The sequence below is a fragment of the Pholcus phalangioides genome, unplaced genomic scaffold (genome assembly GCF_987345545.1).
Source record: "Pholcus phalangioides strain wild (caught in Gottingen) unplaced genomic scaffold, Ppha-v1.0 ptg000018l_1, whole genome shotgun sequence".
Lineage (NCBI taxonomy): Eukaryota > Metazoa > Arthropoda > Arachnida > Araneae > Pholcidae > Pholcus > Pholcus phalangioides.
Window position 1 is genome coordinate 11,039,854 of NW_028301611.1, and position 25,033 is coordinate 11,064,886.

General features: G+C 37.4%; 1 protein-coding gene across 8 annotated transcripts in view; it reads right to left on the reverse strand.

The window, feature by feature from the left end:
* LOC149071729 (potassium voltage-gated channel protein Shaker-like) overlaps nucleotides 1-25,033 on the reverse strand; it is a 432,235-nt gene that overhangs the window by 126,421 nt on the left and 280,781 nt on the right. The window contains exon 1 of one of the 8 annotated variants that reach the window (XM_089248040.1): nucleotides 13,633-13,952. The exons of the other annotated variants lie outside the window; for them this stretch is intronic. Coding sequence (XP_089104166.1) covers nucleotides 13,633-13,709 — 77 coding nt within the window. The 5' untranslated portion in view covers nucleotides 13,710-13,952. Of the gene's footprint in view, nucleotides 1-13,632; nucleotides 13,953-25,033 lie in introns of those variants that run through there. 8 annotated transcript variants of the gene reach the window in all.

The window sequence follows — 25,033 nt, forward strand, 5'->3', positions numbered from 1 at the left end:
CATAATGAGAGACCTGCGATTTGGCCGATCAGGTAATGCCGGGAAACCGTTTAAAAAGCTCGTAGCATTATCAAAAATCCGATATCGATTAGGAGCTACTAATCTTCCATTTTTTTAATCTTGATATTGCCAAAAATTTGAGTCTACAGCATTAAAATCACAAGTCATTCAACATTATTCAACAGCAACTGACGTTGTTTTCACATTGGATTATCATTATCAACCAATTTCAATCCACTACATAACCGCACATGCATCTAGTACACATTCCTTTACGGAATTATTATTAATTGGTACATGCAGGACTGTAATGATCTGAGTGCATATGGTACTCCTAACGTATTTATATTGTTAGAATTGTGCTTGTTTCGTGTTCTTGCTGGTCCTGCATCTTTACTCTGTCTAATGGTTTTTGCCATGCAGTAGACTCTAGCCACCTTTCGGATCTCATCGCTCTATCTTGCTTAGGGCCGCCTTCTTGGACGTTTAACTCCACGGGTTCGGGGGGGGGGAGTACAATGCAGAATACTTGTGGTGGTCTATCTGTTGTCCTGTCGTCTTGCAGTACGTCCAGCCCATTTCCATTTTAAGCGCTTAATTTGTTCCATGATACCTCTGTGTGGTTTCTTATCCAAGTGATACGTTTTGTGTCTCTCCTTGTAAGCGCCGATCCAAAGCGGGCGATGGGGGGGGGGGGCAACTCCAAACAGCCAAATAATATGAGAAAAATTGGTCTCTCTCCGTAAAATACGGGATGATCCGATGCACCTACCAGTAAGTCGATTTTCCGACACCCTATATCCGTCGGCTTCGTTAGCATATGAAGATGTCTGTCTCGGCTTCGTTAGCATATGAAGATGTCTGTCTCGGCTTCGTTAGCATATGAAGATGCCTGCCTCCACTTCATTCGCAGCTAAAAATGCCTGCCCTCACTCCATGTACACCTGAAGATTTCTTCCTTCGCTTCATCCGCATCTGGCGATGTCTGTCCTGCTCCATTCACAGCTGTAGATATCGTCCTCGGCTTCATTCGCAGCTGAAGATGCCTGCCTGCTTTGACTCCATTCATAGTTGAAGATGTCCGCCTTCATTCCATTCATAGCTAACGATGGCTGCCTTCATTTAGAAGCGCATCCAGAGACCACCAAGATCCAAGTAATATGGAGGAAAAAGTTTTTGTTCCGTAAGACTATCGAACTAACTTACACAATTCGGACCCTCCTGTCACATCGTCTCCGTGTGATGCCTAGCATATATCTTTCCAAGGCTTCCTCTGTGTTGCCTGTGGTCTTTACATCGTTTAGCTTGTGAGTGTCCACAAGTCCGTGCTGGTAGCACACACACTAGCTGAACAGTTTTCTTTTTCAGGCAGAATGACAAGTTGCTCTTCAGAATCACGCAGTTTTTGTTAAAAGTGCCCCACCCGATCCTGATCCTTCTATACATTTCACTGGATATATTACAATAGTATTTTAAGGTCAAACAAATTCATTCGTAAATGTATGGCGGAAAAACGTCAAAGAAATGATTCGCAAATGCATAGCCCTGCATTAGTTTGACACGGATTCATGAGAGAAATATAAATATATTTTCTAGGTGTAAGGAAGGAGCTTTTCTCTCTCTCTCTCGGGCTTTGTAACATCTGAAAAGTTTCCCGGAAAATAGAATAAGACAAATAATGCATGAGGAGAGATATCGGCATAACCGAAAAATCTCTCTTTTCTGAATGTTATCGACCGCCCGCTCGGATGCACATTCATGAATAATGCAAATTATTCACAGCGGTTACGGACAACAACTCGCATATACTAAGGAACGCAAATTGCAAATCACTGCCTCGAATGTATTAGCATTATCGACGCTATTTCGAGGATTGACTTGGAGAATACATGTGAGGAATAGAGAGAGAGAGAGAGAGCAGTAAAAGCATTTTTCTGCACCTAAAAATAAATGGCGGGATCATGAGCTTGATCATCATCACGCGCTTCCGACGAGGAAAATCCATTTAAGGATTCCGTCACATTATTTTACATTAAACTGGAAGAGAATAATGTTTTTATCCACCGAGAGATGGATTTTTTTTTTCTCTGATCCCATGAACGTGGTATTTTCCGATTTCTTGAGATCAATGAGTTTATCTTTCATATGTTTTGCTCCGTAATTGTGTATATTGTTTCCCTTAACGGGATCTGAACCCATTAGAACAGCAACAACGACCCGAAATTCACATATTTCGCACTTATGCTGATTAGTGAAACACTCTAGTATTTAACCAAAGAACTACACGAGATAGAAACTGTTATATGCATCGTAATGGTCTTACGTACAGGGTGTGCAAAAAGTCCGTAGAAACTTCAAAAATTGAACCCCCCCCCCGGAAAAATAGCCGAAATAAAAACGGTTTGCAGGGTTAGCATAGCTAGGTCACGGGAATTTTTTTGAGGCCGTTCAAGTATTACGTACGCATATTTCTAGCCATTATTGACCCCCCTCCTCCCTTGTCAGCAAAATTTCGTCATCAGCTCTGCCCCTCTGAATCCTAACTCATATTTTCATAAAGCATTATCCAACCCCCCCTGCCATCAAAAGTCAGCAAATCGGAAACCCCCTCCCCCCATCAATGATGACGTAATACTTGAACGGCCCCTGAAACAGGGGAAAAAACCTCAAAACAGCCGATAGGTGGCGCTGACGTACACAAGTGAAAGAAAAGATACGAAAATAACGAACATAATGCCTCCAAATCTTTATTACAGCAGTATGTGTTCCACATGACCACCATCACAGGGGATAACACATTGCAGGCGAGTCATAGATCTAGCAACGGCGAGTGCAGCAGGTCCACATACACGGTTTACAACGGTGAAAAGGTTGTGGATTAGGAGCGCAAGTTTTTATAACCGTCTCATTTGCATATTTCCACCGTAGTCGCTCGTACCAGCACCACCTATCGGCTGTTTTTTTAGTTATTTATTTTTCCTGTCTAAAAAAATTCCCTTGACCTAGCGATGCTAACCCTGCCGTCGGGTTATTATTTTATTTCGGTTATTTTTCAGGTTTTTATTCATCTCTAAAATTTCTACGGACTTTTTGCCCCACCCTGTATATAATCTGACAACTAATGCTAATGCCAGGGTAATGAAATTCGGAAAGTGTTTATTTCATGATCAACATTATCAAATACTTTTATAATATCTAGAAACATAGTTTCAGGTACTTATTGACCTGAACTAGCACCAGTTGTCGTGTTATTTCTAGTGATTGATCGAATCTATTTTTCATATATTATCCATCTTTTTCTGAAACAACATGTAAACAACATGTTTGAATTGGAAATTTTTTTCGAATCAAGCTGAGAAATGGCGAAAAGTAATTTTATCAGTTTCTTTAGATCATGATTAAGAAATGCAGGCTATTTTCTTGATCTGATTGGACTTTACTGTCTTTTCTTTTATAGCTTTATCAACTGTTTAAACCAGGAGTCTTCAACGCATGGCCCCTGGGCCACATTTGGCCCTCGGAGTACTTTTTTTGTGGCCCTCCGATGATTTTCAGAAAAATGGTAATTATAATAAATGGTTGAAAACATTGAAAAACGATTAATTATAAAATTAATGGAAGAATTAATTTCGTAATAAATGAAAGAAATAATTGATTCCAGAATTGATGAAAATTCAGAATTACTGAAAGAAATAATTTTTGAATTTTTGAAACAAATAATTTCAAAATTAGTGGAAAAAATAACTAATAAATTAATGAGAAAAATAACTTCGTAATTTCTTATAGAAATTATTTTACAATCAATACGAGAATAATTGCATAACTACCGAAAGAAATGATTTCAATATACAGGGTGTTTCAAAGAGAATCACTCGATTTTGAATGCGTATAAGGAAAAAAATTACCACATTTTTTGGCAAAAAAGTGTTGATTTTGGGAAAACAATATTTCCAATTGATCTCATTTGGCTAATATTCTACATATCTGGTGATAAATTTGCCAATATAGTGGGACGAAGGTAACACGTAATAACAAGGTTAACATTACTCTACACTTAGAGGAAAAAGTAAGAATCGTGAAAGAAAATAACTGAACTTGGCTTTTACATAACGGTCTTGAATATTTCATTTTCTTTTAGCGGCAAACCGCTGCACGGGGAGTTTTTTTTGTTTGGTGTTTGGACAACGCCACCTATAGATCAGGTGGTGTCTTCTATTGGTGCTGTAGGTTGGGAGCGTAACTGTCCGTTAAAAAACTAACACGTCACAAAATTTCAAAACACTGTAACTCCAGTAATATTTGTCCTATCCTAAAACGGAAAACACTTTTCTGCATTAGTTTTTTATACAAGGAATCACGTATGTAATTATTGGGTGTACGATATAGTATCGACCCTGGGTAATATAGCTTTAAGTCGCTTAACGGAAAATAACCAAGAAAAAATTACGAATTCTACAGGGTGTTTTAAAAAGAATCACCTGATTTGAAATGAGTATATTGCGAAAAATATTGAACATAGACACTTAAGATTAATTTTATATTACATGGCTACTCATAAAGTTTTTTTACAAACCAAATTAAAGTTGCTCAATATGTCCACCTTGGGATGCATGGCATATGTCTATACGGTAGCCAAATTCATCCCAAAGGTTTGCGAGCATGTCTCATCCACTGCGAGTGGATTTCTGGGGAGTACGTGCGAAACTCTGTCGGATCACTCCACGTTTTCGTCTGGACGGCCAGCGGGATTTCCCTTTACACAGACAACCCCTGTCCCGGAATTGTTCATACCATCGCCTAATGCTCTGAGCGATAGGAAGTTCAACACTAGGGTATTGTCGACGAAAAGCACGATGAGCAGTTGTTGCGAACCCGCACTTCACGAAGCTTAGAACACAAAACGTTTTCTGTTCCGCAGTCGCCATCTTGACAAACACTGAAGTGGTGGCCAAAGGAAGAGCGAGCGTAAGCGCTACCTATCGGCAACTGCGTGAAACTCGAGATTTCCCTCTTTCTACCTACACATTATCCGATCAAAACGGGTCAAAAGCTGAATAGTTACGATTTTTTAAATCGGATGATTCTTTTTGAAACACTCTGCATATCGAGAAGAAAAATAATTTTTCGGAATTACCGAAATAAATAATTAAGAATAATTTAAAGTGATTTCAGATTGAAATCAATCTCAGAATAAATTAATTTAATCAGTAATTGATCAAAAACGTTTTTCAGAATAAGCGAAAAAATATTTCAGAACTAATAAAAATTGATAATTAATAAAAGAAATAATTTCAAAATAAGTAGTAAATCTTTCCATGTTTAACTCGATTTCTTATTGACCCCTTCTATTTAGATGACACTAAAGTAGATGGGTTTGGTGGCCGGCGGGCTTCGTGGGAAGTTTCAGTTTGGCCCGTCGTATTACGTATGTTTGAATTACCCTTTTATTTTGGCGATGCTATTTTGAAACACCCTGTATACTAAAAAACAGAAAATAATACTTTTCATTCCTATTCCAGCAGTTGTGTTAACGCTTCTCTTTCCCAACTCAAAGAACACTTTAAAAAAACAACAACTAAGGAAGCAAAAAACTATGTTTTTCCATTATTTTTGTACTGCACGCATATTTCTATACTACCTCGAAAAGGGGTGGAAAAAAAGATCGTTTCTTCTCCTTATGTTATCAAACTTTGAACAAAAGCTGACTCCGCCCACTGGCAGTTGATCTGACAAGTTTGTGGGAAACTATCGTTACAAACGTATTTGGAGTACCGAAATAAGAGGGTTTTAAGAGCGTGAGATTCACACTCTAAATAATTGCCGAAATACAAAGCTTCACGTTAAGCGAGATATATCATCATTGCCGTTGTAAGGGTTAAATGTCAAAATAACTAGTGAATCTTTAAACATTCTGCTAGGAATATTGATGGTGTTACCATAGCTATATAAATACGTAGTTTTTGCTCCGTAGGAAATGTTTTCTTCTCATTCTAATTAAAGAGAAATGCCATTAAGAATATTTCATATTTTTAAAAAGGGTGGTTGATGACGTAAGAATACTCCAAACCCCCCTCCCCCCTTGTCATCAAAAGTCAGCAAATCGGAACTCCCCCTCCCCCCCCCATCGATGCTGACGTAATACTTGAATGACCCCCAAAGTGAAATTTTTTTCACATTCTGTTATGTGTTCCCCGGACATGGCAAACCAATATTAAAGATCATTTGACCAAGCAAAGTCTGATGACATTTAATTTTAGCTCAAAAACAATTGGCAATCATTATTACCTGCAATGCTCCACAGTATGGATTTGCTTAGATTAGTGTAGCATTTTTGATGAGAAAAAAACGGTTGAGGTAAGAAAGAAGTTTTGTTCGCTTCAAGAATTTCATGCACAACCGAAGGTCCCCTCCCTTCCTTTTCCCACGCAAAATTGAACGTGATTCGGCACAAATTAGTTTCATTTCATGGTAAAAAGGTTTCGCAATTTTTTTTTTACGAGAGAATGAATGCCATATATGATGATCATAAAACCGATAACAATTCCGATAACGACAGATTCTTCAAATTGCTGTCGCTAGGTTACAAAGATAGGGAAATTCTCATGTCCACAAAACGGTATGAAATTAAATTTCCAAAGAAAACGATATTGTCCACATGATGATGCACCTTCAAGAAAATCAAGTTTAACAAAAAAGTGAAAAAAAAAAATATTGTGCAATTTTCATCAGATTTTTTTCAATTTTTCTGACATCTTTTAAATCTCCTGAAGACACTGGGAGCATTCGCAAAAATTTGCGTCACGAAATTTTTTAAACGCTCATACCTCAGGAAGTGACTAACGCAAGTCAAAAGCAATAGTATCGCCAGATGCACATGACAAAGGTGCACCCAATTATATCACTCCGGTTCCAATACCTCTTCTTGTCTGGTCACCAGGCCCGCTGCCCCTGATTCGTAACAAATTGTTTTTCCGGTATGTCTCGAGCAGTTCACAACGAAAATACACGACATTGGTGTCGTTTGTTAGCTATGTCGAAGGGACGATATTTTCCCAAGCTTTTACGTGCGTCATCATATGATACACGGAAATTATGAAAAGGACATTGCGAAAATAATGATACTTCACTTCCACTTAGAGAATCACAAGTTAACTTTATTCATTCGTGGTAATCACTAATCGTAGTGCATTTTGCTAAACTCAATATAGAATATAATCGAACAAAGGCACTCTCACTCAATTACTATGATTTATACAGAAGAGGTCACGTAATAATCAATATTATAGTTTGGATCACTCACCGTCATCTCCATGAGACGTCTTAACTATGATTTGTCTGTCTCAGGTGACGAGAGAAAATTGTGATTGTGTTGCGCTACTTGTACGTACTTCAGTACACAAGTGCGCCGTAGAATTCATAGCGAGGGAAAAGTGAACACACATGTTGCTTCTAATGTATTTATGTGTTTGTTTGTGGTTTCCCTATGGGGAGGGAGATTGTTGAGTGCGATCATGCACCTCTTTGATGTACAAACTCCACAACAGGCAATTGCTTACAGAGGTGGCTGAAAAAAAGATGTCCATAAAAAACATGGATCTCAAATACACTGCTGGCCACCGTAAATGCAACACCCTGAAGGAAGCATGCAAATAATATGAAATTTACAACATGCATTAGCAGAGGTGAGATATGCAAATGATTAGAATTTCAGCGCGGACGCACATCACGCGCGCCTGTGGCGCCACTTCAAAGCGCTATTTAAGGCTTGGAGATTTCGACGATTTGAAGTACGGCAATTGTGTTTTTCTTGTGGTTTTTTCAAAAAAACGATCAATTATGCCTCGTAGAAAACAGCGATCATCTTTTGATCAAGTATCCGAGTTCGACAGAGGAAGGATAGTGGCCTACCGAGATTGTGGATTATCTTTCAGGGAAATCGGTAGTCGTGTTGGACGAAACCAAACAACTGTAATGCGGATATGTGATCGTTGGATGCAGGAGGGTACGACGGACCGACGTGTTCGATCGCATCCACCTCAGTGCACCACTTCACGTGATGACAGGCGTATTGTGCGTATGGCAGTGACGGATCGCTCAGCCACATCACGAACCATAGCACAGCACATTCAGTCTGTACCGCATCATCCAGTGTCTGCGCGTACCATTCGACTCCGTTTACAGCAGAGTGGTCTGTCCGCAAGACGTCCATTGCTTCGTCTACCCTTGACGCAGAACCACAGACGTCTCCGCCGCCAATGGTGCGATGAAAGAAGGATGTGGACGGCACAATGGAATGAAATTGTCTTTACTGACGAGTCACGCTTCTGTCTGCAACACCACGATGGTCGGATTCGAGTCTGGAGACACCGTGGAGAGAGGATGCTGAACAGCTGCGTTATGCACCGCCACACTGGTCCTGCACCGGGTATTATGGTATGGGGCGGTATTGGATATCACTCTCGCACTCCTCTAGTACGCATTGCCGGTACTTTAAAAAGCCAGCGCTACATGTCTGAGGTGTTGGAGCCAGTTGTCCTTCCTTACCTTCAGGGCTTGCCCACAGCCATATTTCAACAGGATAATGTGCGACCACACGTGGCACGCGTTGTCCAAAGGTCCTTCGTCAATCGCCAGATTGAATTGCTTCGCTGGCCAGCTCGCTCTCCGGATCTTTCGCCGATAGAAAACATGTGGTCCATGGTTGCTCAACGATTGACCCAGATTACATCCCCAGCTGCCACACCAGATCAACTTTGGCAACGCGTGGAAGCTGCTTGGTCTGCTGTACCCCAAGAACACATCCAAAGTCTCTTTGAATCAATGCCGAGGCGTGTGGCAGCGGTGATCTCCAACAATGGCGGCTACTCTGGCTACTGATTTTGGCAGGAACCACACTTCACAGAAGTCTATAAATTTAATCATTTGATGCTTGGTCAACATGTTATCTACAAAATAAATATTGTTGCGATATCTCTTGTGTTTCTTGGTGTTGCAATTTGGGTGGCCAGCACCCAGCGACCCAATATAAAATCACATATCTCGAAAGAAAAAGAACTAGTAATGAAATATATAATACATTGCCCACGAAAAATATTATGGTTGTCTTCGTCTAAAAATGGATAGCTTCTCAATAAATCCTAATTATGTTTATCGTACTTCTTTTTAAACGCATCAATTGTTGACTCTGCCCACTGGCGGTTGATTGATAGGACAGGGAGGAGAAGGTAAACATGTCATCAGGAGTAGAAAACCTTAAAATGGTATATTGAGCTCAGGGTTGCCGTTTCGAGAGAGTTATAAGAACCCGAGATATCTCGGGATTGCCGCTGTAAGGGTTAAGTATGCTTTGTTGGAAATGCAGGAAGAAACGTGACATATTTAAAAAAAAAAATCGAGACAGCCAACATTGCGGTGATGTTCCGTAATATACATGTTGTATGGTAACCTTCTATGGATCAGTTACTGGTCCTGTTATCGGAATGGCTACACACATTGGAAAACAATTATTTGTTCAAATACCAAAGACGCACACGTGACATGAACGTGAGAAATCCAGGGCTATATGGTAAGGGATGTTTCATCCCTTTGAAGTGACGTTTACCACCTTGGCTGAGTGGGCAGTGGCTGCATGACGTCACTGCTGTAACACTTTTTCTAGCAGATGACATCAGCACACGTAACGTGCTGAATTGAAGTGACTTTTTTTACATTTCAGTTGTTGATTTTCCTGTTTTAAATGAGTGATCGCTCGTTCATGGAGTTGTTTTAGTGTCACAGGTATGTGCGTGTGGTATAAACATAATCTAAGAAACGGATTAAATCCAAGAAATAGTTGGTAAGTAATGTTAATGTCTTTTGACATATCAGCATTTCAAAATAATAATAATAACAACGGCAATTATTGTATACTAGGATTTTGTTTTTATATTTGCTACCCATGTTTTCATGTTGCAGCAGTATTGGTAATAACAAACTCCAAGCCATATAAAAGCTACACTTAACTCAAATCGAAAGATTTTCAATTATCAAAAGATAATTGAAATTATACCTGCGTCGAAAGTTGGCTTCCAATCAACCCTATAGAAGTTAACGTACGTGATTGAACTGAAATGGATCCGCGCTGAAAACATTATCAGTGGAAGTTACCTCATAAACAAATGTAAAATTTCTTACTTTAAACGTTTAAATGGTTGAACGAAGCAAGCCGAGAGATAAATACAAAAACACTAATGATAATAATGGGAAATATAATTTTGTAACTAATTCAGTAAAATGGGCAGTACAACGATCGGAAAGTACCGTAATTAACAGGGTAGGAAAGCGTTGGCCCTCGCTTCTGTTTTGAGCATTGACGTTAACTTTTGCCGGCGATCTCTTCCAACCGGGTTTGTTGCCGATCCTGTGATTTTTTGTTTTCCTTTCTGATGCACAATGTCGTTCAAGTGGCCCTTAAAAAAGATGTATCGCACGGATTGAAATCTACATCCGATCTAATCCACATACGGTAGCCATTTGAACGTCTAGGAAAATTAAATGAATTTCAAAACTGTTTTCATCCCAAGGGAGTTCATATTTCACAGTGATTGCTTCAATGTATGTTGTTGCCTCGCCATTAGATGAATCCAATTTCCCCCACTTGATAGAGAACTAATGGCGGAGAAGATGAGAGCTTAATTGCTCGGTACTTCGAATCCAACGATTAACGGTAACAAGATGCATAGCTAGCTATATACAGGATGTCCCAAATTGTTTGCACTGCAACTGTTGGCTTTATAAAGGCATGCTCTCAATTACAAAAAAGTAAAAGTTTCAGATGCCATTCAATTACCTTTTTCTCAAAATTTTTATGCATAAGGAGTCGTATACATAAAAAAACTTTCATTATTATGAAATTCATTATTTCTGAAACGTTGAAATGTAGACCACGCTCTGAAAAGTGAGTTGCAAAAAAATTTCATATATTTAAATGAAATATTTATCGAGATAACTAAGTATAAAATATCACTATGTTTTGGCAACTTATTCCTGTGTTGGTAAAATTTGGGTGCGCGCGGTAGCCCAGGTCGATAAGATACTCGCCTGAAGTACCAAACGATGTTTAGAGGCGTCGCGAATTCAATACCAGGTTCGTCCTTGTCTGAAACTTTCCTGACACAAGGGTACAACGGAAACAGCGACATGGCCACAGAAAAAGATTGCTACCGCACGGAGCCCCCCCTATCGAGGGGTTAGCGCACCAACCTCTCGACGAGTGTGAAAAAAAAGAGCCTGCCGTTCGGATTCGGCATTAAATTGTAGGTCACGGTCTAATTAGCCCTCGTGTGCAGAAAATGACCGTGATGCGACAAAAATGATTGAACGACCAAAATGTTGGCAAAATTTCACTGGCTCAAAAATTTTCATTTTTGTTCTGTCATCATTCAATTTCACAATAAATAACAATTACAGTAGAACCGCTCGATAACGGGCATAACGGGGAATGTCCACCAATGGGGAAGTACGATATACATTAGAAAGTCGTTTATACGACTCTCTCATCTATACGACGTTTATCTTCGATCGCCATCGGTTCCTATGCATTTTAATGTTAAAAATGTTGTATGTGTGTGTGTGTGTGTAATAGTGATTCACCGGTGGTTATGCATAATCACCGATCGTCTCGATAAAGAAAGATTGATCAAATTTCACTGCATTTGCCACTTTTCCCGGTGATTATGCATAATTACCAAATAAAGTTGGAAAGTGATAAATACACGAAAAAAATGTGTAATGTATATAAAAATGTATAATGTAAAAATGTATACTTTTACCCGTACGTGAGACGCACACTACAAATATTTTGCAATAAGAATTAAATTAGATTAAATGTTGTAGAAGATATGAACATTCATACTGACATTATCAGTCTTATATTGTTTTGGGTTTCCTCGCATGCACCAACAAACAAAACCAATATATTACCATTCGAGTTCACCATCCTGGACCATAGTCATGTTCAGTTGATAAGTAATTAATTGACGAGTTATCGTATTTACCAAAGTAAGCTTGGGATTAAACGTAATCTTAGTTGAATATGATATATTCTCGGTTTATGACCGAGATTATTGTTAATAAATTAGAGTTTGGGAAAAAAAATACAGCTCGCCGGATTTTACTGTCTGCTATCGGGAGTGTTCGCTAAAGGGCAGCGAAATACATCAGAGCCCTATTCCACGGAACCGCGGATCAGAAAATTGTCCGTTAAGGGGAGGTGTCTGTTAATGGGGAGTGTCCGTTAGGGGAGGTTCCACTGTAGATTTTTGGATAATTACAGTATTTTTGCTACTTCGAATATAAGTAAAATAATTAGGTATAAAAATAATTTTTGGGGTAGAAATTTTAAAAACAATTGCTAACGGGAGAAAATTTAATTCAAAGCAGATTGAATCAGCGAAGAACATTCAAGTAACCAAATAACCGAAAAAAAATCCAAACATAAGTCAGCAAATAGCTTCAAAAAAATAAAAGCTCCAAAGGTTTCCATCTTACAACAATGAATTCATCAAACTGAAACTCTGATGACCAATATTTACAAAGTAGTGATTGCTGTACGCCTGCTCCAAACATTTCCAGGCTCCAACAAGATGGTAAATACAACATGGCAACGATAAGACAATTAATCTTAAAAGGAAAAAAAAACTAATAATCAAAGCGAAAAATCAAATCCCACAAAAAAAAAACCCCACATCTCTGCGAAAAACCAAACCCAATCTGCATCGATATTGTCTTAACCGTGACACCAACCGATCCCAATCTATTGCTGACCACACAAGTAATATATATGACCTTACATCCGACTCTACGAGACAATCTTTAAAAAACAGAAGCTGCTAGACGTACATTCCTGACAATTCTCTAATTCGAGGTACTATCCCATTATACCTTCTCGGGGTAATATATCCCTCTCTTAAAACATCATAACACAACGTATCCATATATCCAAGTGTATCTGCAAGAAGCCGGCCCGGAATCATCAAACGCACAACAACAAATAAATTCGATATATTCAAACAAAATCTCTAAAGATCATCTCCACACTCCATGAATTCAACAAATAAAAGCTAATGACAATACTTACAGATTAGTGATAGCTTTACGCCGCTGGTCCAGACGTTTCTTGAAGTCCGGGCTCCAGCAAGATGGTAAGTCTGACATGGCAACGATCAAACAATTTTCAAAGGAAGAAACTAATTCGCAAAATTTAGCATTTCCTTACGAAACACAAAATCTGCATCGATATTTTCTTCACCGAGACTAGAACTGATGCCAATCCGGTGTCGATTCCACAAATAAACGACCTTCCATTCGACTCTTCAAGACGAAAATCTCCAAAAAAGAAAAAGTTGCTGCATGTACATTCCTGACAATTCTCTATAATTCAAGATGCTATTATGATATCCATCATACATTCTTGAGGTAATATATCTACGGTATCACAACGCAACAACTCCAAATATAACTGAGTGTATCTGTAAGAAGCCGGCCCGGAATCAAACATATAACAAGAAATAAATCCGAGGTATCCAAACGCTAAAGATCCATCTCCACACCCGATAAGTCCAACAAACAAAAAAACGAATGATTAATACTTACAGATTAGTGATAGCTTTACGCCGCTGGTCCAACTTCTTCTTGAAGTCCGAACTCCAACAAGATGGTAAATCCGACATGGCAACGATCAAACAATTGATCTTCAATCGGAAAAAAAAACAAACTAATTACATCCCCTTACACAAAAATACCAAACCCAATCAGCATCGATATTGTCCTCACCGTGACTCCAACCGATCGCGATCTGGTGTCGACTCCGCAAAACAATATGACCTTCCATTCGACTCTTCAAGACAAGAATCTTGAAGAAACAAAAAGGCTGTGCTAGACGTACATTCCTGACAACTCTCTAATTCAAGGTCCTATTATAATATCCATCATGCATTCTTGGGGTAATATATCCGTGATATCATAACACAACGACTCCATATATATTCGAGTTTAAGAAGCCGGCCCGGAATCACGTTCCAAACCACGCGTGAAACGTTCTTTTTCGAATTGGTCCTTTTTCCATTTTTATTCAAATTTTTCAAATGTATGTAAAAAAATAATAATAATACGCCAAATGTACGATTCCGTCCTCTAAGCAGAAGTGAAACAAAACATATGCGGCATATATATATATATACGCATATATTTCCCTTCAGTTTAAATGCAAGAAAGAGCCATCTTTTGTTACAAGTTCTATAAATAACGCACGAAAATATGGGAATTGTGCAACTTTTCCTTCCATAGAAACAAGAAAAAACCGCCAAATACTACAAAATGGAGCCATTTACCATAAAAATACCGCGCGCATTTTCTTCCCCCTTTTTTTTGGGAGAATATCCAAAAGATAAATTAGAGATATTTTCTTTTGAAAATTTTTAAATTTTTTTTGCATTTTTGAGTATTACATCCAAGAGGCATATGTTATCTCGATACAATGACTCGGCATAGCAAGAGGTTAAAAAAATATTTAAGTGTAAATTATTAGGAGAGAGTCCGTATTGTATTCTCTCTACACTCGACGAGGAAGATGTATTTGCATTTATTGCATTGCATTTTCCTCGAATTTGTCCGATTATGTAACCAAATGATCTCCGTATATAAATGGGTAATGATCTGTAATGATGATTGTAATAGGTGAGTTGGATGATATCATGTGAAATCAGACTTTTTTTCAATAAAATTACATATTTTATTGATTTCGTATTTTTAATGTAATTTTTTTGTGTAATTTTGTAACTGTTTCTTTGGGTTGAAGAACTTTTGATTGAGTTGATGAAATGCTTATGTAATGCGGAATATTAGTTTCACGGATTGTTGTAAATGTAAGAATGGTTTTATGTTACATGAAATGTAATGGTACAAAGGAGGTTTTTTTAGGCGATGTATGATCAAAAAAAGGAAAAAGTTTCGGGTGAATACAGAAATATAAGAGTACAGGGTGGGCTAAAATTCCGTAGAAACTTTAAAAATGAATAAAAACCGAAATAACGGTTTGCACGGTTAGCATCGCTAAAAGAGGTCACGGGAATTCTTTTAAGATAGGAAAAAAATAACGAAAAAGACATCCGATAGGTGGCGCCGGTACGAGCGACTTAGTGGAAATATGCAAATGAGACGGTTATAAGAACTTGCGCTCCTAATCCGCAACCAGGTCACCGTTGTAAACAGTGTACGTGGACTTGCTGCAATCTGCCGTTGCTGGATTTGTGACTCTCTTGCAATGTGTTATCCCCTGTAGTGGTGGTGGTCATGAGGAACACATACCACTGTAATAAACGATTTTGAGGCATTCTGTTCGTTATTTGAGTATATTTTCTTTGAGTACGTCAGCGCCACCTATCGGCTGTTTTTTAGTTATTGTTTCTTCCCTGTCAAAAGAATCCCGTGACATAGCGATGCTAACCCTGCAAACCGTTTTTTAATTTTGTTATTTTCCGGTTTTTTTATGAAATTTTAAAAGTGTCTACGAACTTTTTGCCCACCCTGTATTAATGAAATATTGATAAACATTGATTCATTAACATTTTTTAAGGAATAGAAGGGAGATTTTTGAACAATGTGAATACAACAATGGATTTTCCAGAGAATTCGATATTTTTTGATTAGATGTATTCGATATATTTTATTTGTATTTTAATTATAATAGGCTAATATATTAATTTTTTTAAATTATCTATAGCATTCAGAGAAAATTTGAAGAGATTATTGTCGTATTTGATATTGTTTGATATCAATTGTTGCATCTGGTGTTTCCATTGTCTCAATGTGCTTCCAATTATAAAATTAAAGACTGAAAATAATCTATTGGTGTCTCTCTCAAAAATATTATCCCCACATTTAATACAGCATTCAGTGTTGATTCCCGATTCATCGTTGCATTCAGTGTTGATTCCCGATTCATCGTTGCATTCAGTGTTTATTCCCGATTCATCGTTGCATTCAGTGTTGATTCACGATTCATCGTTGCATTCAGTGCTGATTCACGATTCATCGTTGCATTCAGTATTCATTCACGATTCATCGTTGCGTTAAGACTATACAGTATCTGCTTCTTGTTTTCGGAAATTGAGCCATTTTGGAATCGTCTGTTGCTGAAAAGAAAGCAACATGGAAACGCATTGTTGTACCGAGATCGTCTCGAAGTTCATTGCTGCAATCAGAGTTGCGCTTAAAACCATTCGCGTATTCGATTACTTACATATATCATTGCAGTATTGAGTTACTTTTAAATTTATTGATAATTTATTTGTTGCTGAAAAATCGTTGTTGCATTCGTAATTACTTTAAAATAACTTGTTGCATATTCAGGGTTATTCGAAACTAATTTTTCCACATAAAATCACTTCAAGATTCATTGTTGCACGGAGAGTTAAATTTTGCTTATCCTCCTGATGTAAAAGTGTTTAAAAATCATCTATTGTTTAGTTGAATATTATTCAAATTCGTTTTTACATTTTGAATAATATAATACAGTGATACAAAATACATTGTTTCATCAAGCGGGTAAAAAAAGTTCATTATTTCATTCAGTTTATCAAAAATCTATTGGTGCTTTCATTTTATCAGAAATCTATTGTTGCATTCAGTTTTATCAAAAATTTATTATAATTCAGTTGAATGAATATTGTTAATTTTTCCAGGTTGTAAACAATTCAGTTAGAACTGATTGTTGTGCCCATTCATTTAGAATTTATTGTTGTTCATTCATTCAGAATTCATTGCTGTATTCATCCGTTTATTTAGAATTCATTGTGGTATTCATCCGTTTATTTAGAATTCATTGTTGTATTCATCCATTTATTAGAAGAACTTATTTTTGTATAAATTTATTTAGAACTCATTGTTGTATAAATTTAATTAGAACTCATTGTTGTATAAATTTAATTAGAGCTCATTGTTGTATAAATTTAATTAGAGCTCATTGTTGTATAAATTTAATTAGAACTCATTGTTGTATAAATTTAATTAGAACTCTCATTGTTGTATACATTTATTTAGAACTCATTCATTCATTTCATTCATTTATTAAGTCATTATTAAGTCATTGATATATCCATTTATTTAGAACTCATTAGTGCATCCATTTATTCAGAACTTATTGTTGTATCCATTCATTCAGAATTATTTATCCATTCATTCAGAATTTATTTATCCATTCATTCAGAATTTATTTATCCATTCATTTATTTATAACTTATTGTGTATCCATTCATTTATTTATAACTTATTGTTGTATCCATTCATTTATTTATAACTCATTCTTATATCCATTCATATACAATGTCGGCCCTAAAAATGATAATGTTTCCAGTATTTATAAAATTTACCAACGGCGCTTGGGTATTGTGCATAATCTCTGACAAAAATATTTTTTTATTGTATTTCATGAAATTTACCAACGGCGCCTTGGCATTATGCATAATATCCGGCAAAAAATTTTTTTTTTGTATTTCATCAAATTCCCGAACCGCGCTTGGGTATTATGCACATTCATCGGTAAAAGTGATAAATACATCAAACTTACCTATTGGTAAGTATGCTTAACATATTTAACCGTAACACACACATACATATAACTAACTAAAACGTTACAATTATGATCCGTGCGATTATTTTGTTTAATTTCTGAAATATTTTAAATTTTTTAAAGGAATTTCTTTTCAAGCACTTCGTTGAAATCCAACAAAACACAAACGGATTCGCGATTTTACGATCACTTTATACAGCGATAAATTGAAAAACGGGAGAAGTTTCTATACGTTTAAACTGCTTCTTATATAAAAACATTTCCAGCACTTGTTCACTGCTTTATTTTTTGATACCAAGTTGTAAAAAATATTTTTATGGGAGATTTTTGTTGTTTTTCTCCCTCCCAATATATATTGGTTTATCTTTTTACGATTCCAGTTGCATTTCGGCAAGGGTTTTTGATTACCGCCGTATAAAAACGCGGTGGGAGAAGGCATTTAACAAGCATATTGTTGGCCGAGAAAACGCAAGAAGAAAAGAGCGCCGTTTTCATGGCTTCATAAAGATATTCAAGAGATTGATTTCGTTTCTAAAAATAGATTCCCAAGTTTCGATTTGAGGAGCTCGTCGATTCATGCTCGCTGCTACCGGTTGCGTAAAGATATGGTTTCTTATTGATAGGGATGCATCTCATTGTTGGTGGTGGTTGACGTAAGAATTAGAATCGATACTAAATATTTTAGGCGCAAAAGAGTGTTGTGTGATTGATATCGTATCTCTACAAAATGCTCTGTACAAAGCGTGTGTGTGTGTTGATATTTTTATACCAATTTCTCGTTTGGATTGATGCAAGATGGGGGGTGTCTTTTTTCATGCAGAAAAATAAATAAATACGAATACAACGCCACAACAGGCAAAATGCCCAACGAGGTGGCTGAGAAAAAGATGCCCATAACAAATATGGATGCCATGTATTTAAAAAATACAGTAAACCAAATTACAAACAATATATATACGTGATGAAATATTATACAATGCCCATGAAGAATAATTATGGTTGTCTAATTCTAAGTATGGATAGCTTCTCGATTTACCCCGACATGTTTATCGTATTTCTTTTTAAACGTGTCAATCGTGTTTGAATTTACTACCTCCAGAGTTAAGCCATTTATTCACTGCCCCGTGCCAATAAGAACACGCGTAGCTCTTCTCTGCACCCCTTCAACCAAGTCTATGGCCTCCAAACCTTACAGCATACTCCAGTCCAGAACGAAATAAGCCTCGGAAAAGCGGAAGAATGACTTTAGGAGAACGGGAAGCGAACTTTTTGAAAATGAAATCGAGCATTCTATTCGATTTTTTGACCACCGCCGAACAATGTTCAGAAAACCTAAGACTCTCGTCAATGAGAATTCCCAAATCGGTGACCCTAGTTGCATCCGGGATAGTGACACCATTCAACTCGTAAGACAACCGTGGGTTGTTCAAACCAATATGAACGACCATGCACTTGTCAACGTTAAACATCATGCGCCATTCATTTGCCCATGCTGCAATCCTGTTTAAGTTGGTCTGAACTGGAGCAACTCCCTATCGCTTAGATTCCCGATTACCCCCATTCGCTTCACGTCATCTGCGAGTTTGCTAACAATCCCATCGATACCCTGATCGAGTTTATCGATAAAAAAAGAAAAAAGTATAGGCAATGCTTTGTATTTTTCACGTTTCAACTAAGCGTAATATGTAAGATTTCCACCATTCTTGTTGCCGCAAGTATTGATTCGTAGAAAGCTATTCTTGCTAGAGAGTACACGAGTTGTCAGTCGCCGATCTTGACAAAAGTTGCATTATTGGAAAGGTCTTGGGTAGTGAAAAGAACCTATAGAAACTTCCTGTCATAGTTGCGTCGTTCTCGTGATAGAGGGCGAGTTTATCTCACCAGTATACAGGGTGAATATCTAAATCTAAGCCCCACGAATCACTGGCGAAACGTTGGTCCTAGAGAGGCATGTTTGCAATTGAGGTAAAAGTATCCAAATAACGTGTGGAAATCAGATACGTCCTTCACATTTCAAGGGGCTGTATAGTTAATAACAAGAAAATAATAAGTTTTTAAACGGACACACCCTGTGGCCCCAATTAGGCTATAGTATTGTTATTAATTTTACTATTAATAATACTATTTTATTATTAAGATTATATATAATATTATTAAACAATATTTGGTAATTTCGTTGGCGTGTTTGGTGAGAAACGGCGATGTCCCGTATCAATATTATCCCAATTTCCTCAATAAAATTGGTCACCCAAATGATAGATAAATAAAAATTTCATGCAAAGTATTTTATTGACTCGAATTATAGCTTTCATCACAAAAGTCTTCGAAACGATTGTGTTACAACGACGAAATTCCGATATCGTTGTAACCGAGTTTGATATTAGCTAGGATATTGTCTGAGGCTTTCATGGCCGGCGTTGAATGACTTGCAAACGGTTTCCGGGCTATTAGGCCATGGTATAGGAGATTTTCTTCCTGACGTTTCACCCACATCTGTGGCAGGCATCATCTGAGGTTATTTGGACGTAAGTCTCCGCGGCAAGCGAGAAAGGCTTCGTACATCTACTGTCATCGACTTGTTCTCTATATGCACTTCTGAGACTTGATCGGCCGCATAAGAACCGCATTGGTTGGCTTGTGTGGATGTGTTGTGCGTCGATTGGCTGCAAGTGGTGTCTGGCGTTCGATTGGCTGTCGAGGTCATTTGCTCTCTGGTGAGAAAATGACCTCGGCTTTTCGGCTTTTATCTCACAAGCCAACCAATGCGGTTCTTCCTCGGCCGATCAAGTCTCAGAAGTGCATATGGGAAACAAGTCGATGACAGTAGATGTACGAAGCCTTTCTCGCTTGCTGCGGAGACTTACGTCCAAATAACCTCAGATGATTTCTGCCACATATGTGGGTGAAACGTCAGGAAGAAAATCTCCTAGACCATGGCCTAATAGCCCGGAAACCGTTTGCAAGTCATTAGCTAGGATAGTTTCATAAAACTTTAGTGATGTCTGATGGATTTCGATTCCGGGGGTTCGAATACCAGCCTATCAATCTGATAAGTTAAACTGGAATATAACTGAATACGTTGTAAATGAAAAAGAACTGTCTGGATGGATTTTGCGTTTAAGTCAGGTATGGCACGAAGCCCAGAGAGAGAGAGAGAAGACGTATTTCTTCTCTCACTCACTACTCTCGAAGCTTCAGAGACGAGAAATACATTGAAAAAATCTTTACAAGGCACAGGAAAAAAACAAAAAAATCAAATACCTAAGAAGAGTAGCTCCCACGATGTTTTACATCTTCGCGAACAGCTGCTTTACACAAGGAAAAAGAGCGATCACTGGGGAATAAAAGCACGTGCGTTGATGAGACGCCTAATTTAACATTGAAATAAATGGAGCCGATAGACTCCGTAAATAACGCTCCTCGGTATCCCGAAAACGATTCGAGCAGACACTTATCTTGATGTCATAATACGCTTAAATTTAGATCGTCGCCTTTGGATATTGACAGAGACGTGTTTTATGGTCTCGAGACTTAACGTTGGGGGAAGTTTCCTTGATCTAAATACATTTTGGGAAAAGCCCGACTAAACGCTCATTCACGCGACAGGCGTTTTGTAGCGTCGAATCAATCACGTTTGTCTTTTTAATGGGGGAGTATCTCTCAAAAGCCGCACCTTTTGTTGTAATAGGTATAGAGTGTGCGTCCTGTAAGTATTAATTCGGCTTTTATCTCACCAACGCTTCGATGTAAAGGTATAGTTACAATTTTAATAATGCTCAAAATATGTTCAGAAATCACCATGTGCTAGTGTTGAGAATGGAAATACAGTGTGTCACAAGATAAAAATATTTGAGTTTTTATACTATCATCTGGTTTTCTAGTTTTCAAATGGAAAGTTGCCCAAATAGGTCATTATTGCCGTATAACACTTAAAAATTGTCAAGCATCGATAGAAGTGAAAAATTGTCAAGCATCGATAGAAGTGAAAAATTGTCAAGCATCGATAGAAGTGAAAAATTGTCAAGCATCGATAGAAGTGAAAAATTGTCAAGCATCGATAGAAGTGGGAAATTGTCAAGCATCGATAGAAGTGGAAAACTGTCAAGCATCGGTAGAAGTGGGAAATTGTCAAGCATCGATAGAAGTGAAAAATTGTCAAGCATCGATAGAAGTGGGAAATTGTAAAGCATCGATAGAAGTGAAAAATTGTCAAGCATCGGTAGAAGTGAAAAATTGTACAGCATCGATAGAAGTGGAAATTGTCAAGCATCGATAGAAGTGAAAAATTGTCAAGCATCGATAGAAGTGGAAAATTGTCAAGCATCGATAGAAGTGGAAAATTGTCAAGCATCGATAGAAGTGGAAATTGTCAAGCATCGATAGAAGTGGAAAATTGTCAAGCATCGATAGAAGTGAAAAATTCTCAAACACTAAAAACAATAAAAAAAATTTGAATATTGATAAGCGCGGAAAATTTTGAAACAGTGATAACTGTTAAAAATTCACAAGCTACGATAACAGTTAAAAATTCACAAGCTACGATAACAGTTAAAAATTCACAAGCTACGATAACAGTTAAAAATTCACAAGCTACGATAACAGTTAAAAATTCACAAGCTACGATAACAGTTACAAGCTACGATAATAGTTAAAAAAATTCTCAAACATCGATAAAAGTCGGAAAATGTTCAAACTCCGAAAAACAGCCAATAATGTTAAAACAATGATGAAGAGCAAATAATGCTGAAACATTGATAAGGGGCCATTCAAGCATTACGTCAGCAGCTTTTTAGCAATTTTTGACCTCCCCCCCCCCCCCCTCCGTCAGCAAAATTCCGGCGCTCTATCCTAATTTAAGCCATATATGCGAAACCCATGGCCCACGGGCCAAATGTGACCCTATCTGTGTAGTGCTGCTATCTGCAATGAATTTTTTCAAACTATGAGTTTTTTCTCAACTCATAGTGAGTGAGGTGTAATGAATGAATAATTGTACCGTTGTGTGTAGGGCTGTTGCTCTCTGCGGCGAGGATCTAAATTTATTGAAGAAAGGGATTTGCGGAACGCAAGAAAAGTTGAGATCCCCGGCATTAGATCCTCCTTTGCTCGCGTCGAAGTAAACAGGGAATGGGGGTGGGGCATAAGGATCCTGTGAAAAGCTATGTAACGCGCGCACACTCGCGCACGCACGCACACTGTATTTTCCACTCTCGAAACTGGTGCACGGCGATTTCTGAACATATTTTGAGCATTTTTTAAGTTGACGATGAACGGTTGATGAGATAAAAGGCCGAATTAGGACTTACAGGAGACCCTGTATATTAAAATAAAATAACACAGTCGATTCTCGTTTTAACGAATACCGTTATAGGGAAAAAAAAATCTCATTTTAACGCAAACTTTTCTCTAATCTCCCAAATAAGTTTACATGGAAGCAGTGTGAAAAACCGGGATTTCCATCATAACGGAATTTCGTTATTACGAAGTATAACGATTTATTTATTTATAACGTATGTCTCTGGTCTCGTTATAACGGGGTTACACTGTATATATATATATAAAATATGAATGACGTATCTCGATTTCCCTAGGATCAACGGTTCGCCCGTAAGTTGCGGTCGAGGAGTTGGCTATGCACCCTGTATATTCGTAGGTACTGTATATAAACCGTTACTAAAGCGCACATACGGCGAAGATCGTGCTCTTCCTTGTCTCTCTGTGTGTGTTCTAATAGCGATCACGAATGAGCTTTAGAACAATGGCAGTATAATTTACATATTGCTTACTCATGCGGCCATGGGTTACGACGATGTTAAACTGGCGCATATAGTTATAGATAGCATATAGTTAGCATATAGTTATCTATACGTGGAGTGGAATATCTCCTTGTGTCATACCATATCATGTTCAGTATGATATCGTTTTCAATATGTGTCATTCCTTCCAGGATTTCATTTGGAATTTCGAATTTTATAGAAAGGGTCCTTGTAAAATAGCACGATATATGCGAGTTTTCTTGGGATCTGGTGAGTAACAGGGCTTCGAATACTTCGCGGTATTAAACGGGACCCTTAAGGGGGTAAAGGTTTTAAAATGCCATGACGTATCAGTTGGAGAGTTGTGTACATTACTATGTTTGGTGAATATTCTACAGCTAGACCAGTCTTTCTCAAACTATGGTCCGCAGACAGAGTTGTTTATTTCAATTTTAAGTAAATGAAAAATGTTTTTACTGGTCGTGATTACACTATAAAATGTTTGACAAAAGATTTTTAATAAAACTTAAAAAAAAAAAAAACAACCAATAAGAATATTAGTTACATTCGTTCGGATATAATCAATACGCTGATTGGTCACGTGTTTCAAGTTTTATAAAAGAACTTTAATAAAACTTTTACTGCGTGATCTCGGTCTTAGTAATATTCTGATATTCTTATGGGCTAATATAAAAAAATTAGTCCTTCATACTTGGGGTAATCGTATCTAATATAAGAAAAATACTGGAAATCCCAATACTAAATATAAGTAAAAAAAAATGCAAGTAAATTGTAACCAAAAAATACAATTTATGACATATTTTTCCTGAAATTGTTCGGGAAGTGAAGGACTGCGGCAATCGTATCTAAACGTATTTCATGAGGAAAAAAAAATTCGTAATTACTGGGGACCTGTTTCATTACGGGAAACTGATTTGAAATACGTTACATTTTAAGTAAAGACTACGAATTCGAATAAACTTCGTTGGAAAACTGGGACAATTGTATGGAATCGGAACGGACCGAAGCACAGGTCCCGTGAAATACAGGACGCATCGTCACATTACTGATGTTGTAAGTTGGAGGTGCGTCAAATTGCCTCAGATACATCACTGGTCCTTGGATTCAGAAACGCTGTTTTTCTATAGACCACGAAATGCCTCAATTACGTTCTCTAGAATAATTCTAGTTCACACTTTTAAAGAGTCCATGTGTGTGTGTGCGTTCGAGAGATTTCATGGTAGGATCTTCGGAATTGAATCGGAAGGAAAAATTAGACATTATATTTATAGGTCAATTTGTTCAAATGTTGATTATGGCCTGAAACATTGATCAGCAGTCTGAAACGTTTAAAAATCGATAACGGCTGGATATTTTGAAACGTTGATAGTGGTCAAAAATGTTAAAATATGGATGAAAGATGAAATATTGATAGCATTAAAAAATGCTCAAACATTGTGAGCAAGCGAAGGTACTGCAACATTGTGCGCAGACAAAGGTACTGTAACATTGTGAGCAGTGAAAATGACCGAATATTATTGATAGCAGTAAAAATGCCCAGACATTGATAGCAGTCAAAAACGTCCAAACATTGACAGCAGTCAAAAATTTTTGAAATCGATAGCAGTCAAGAATTCACAAATATTATGAGCAATCAAAAATGCTCAAT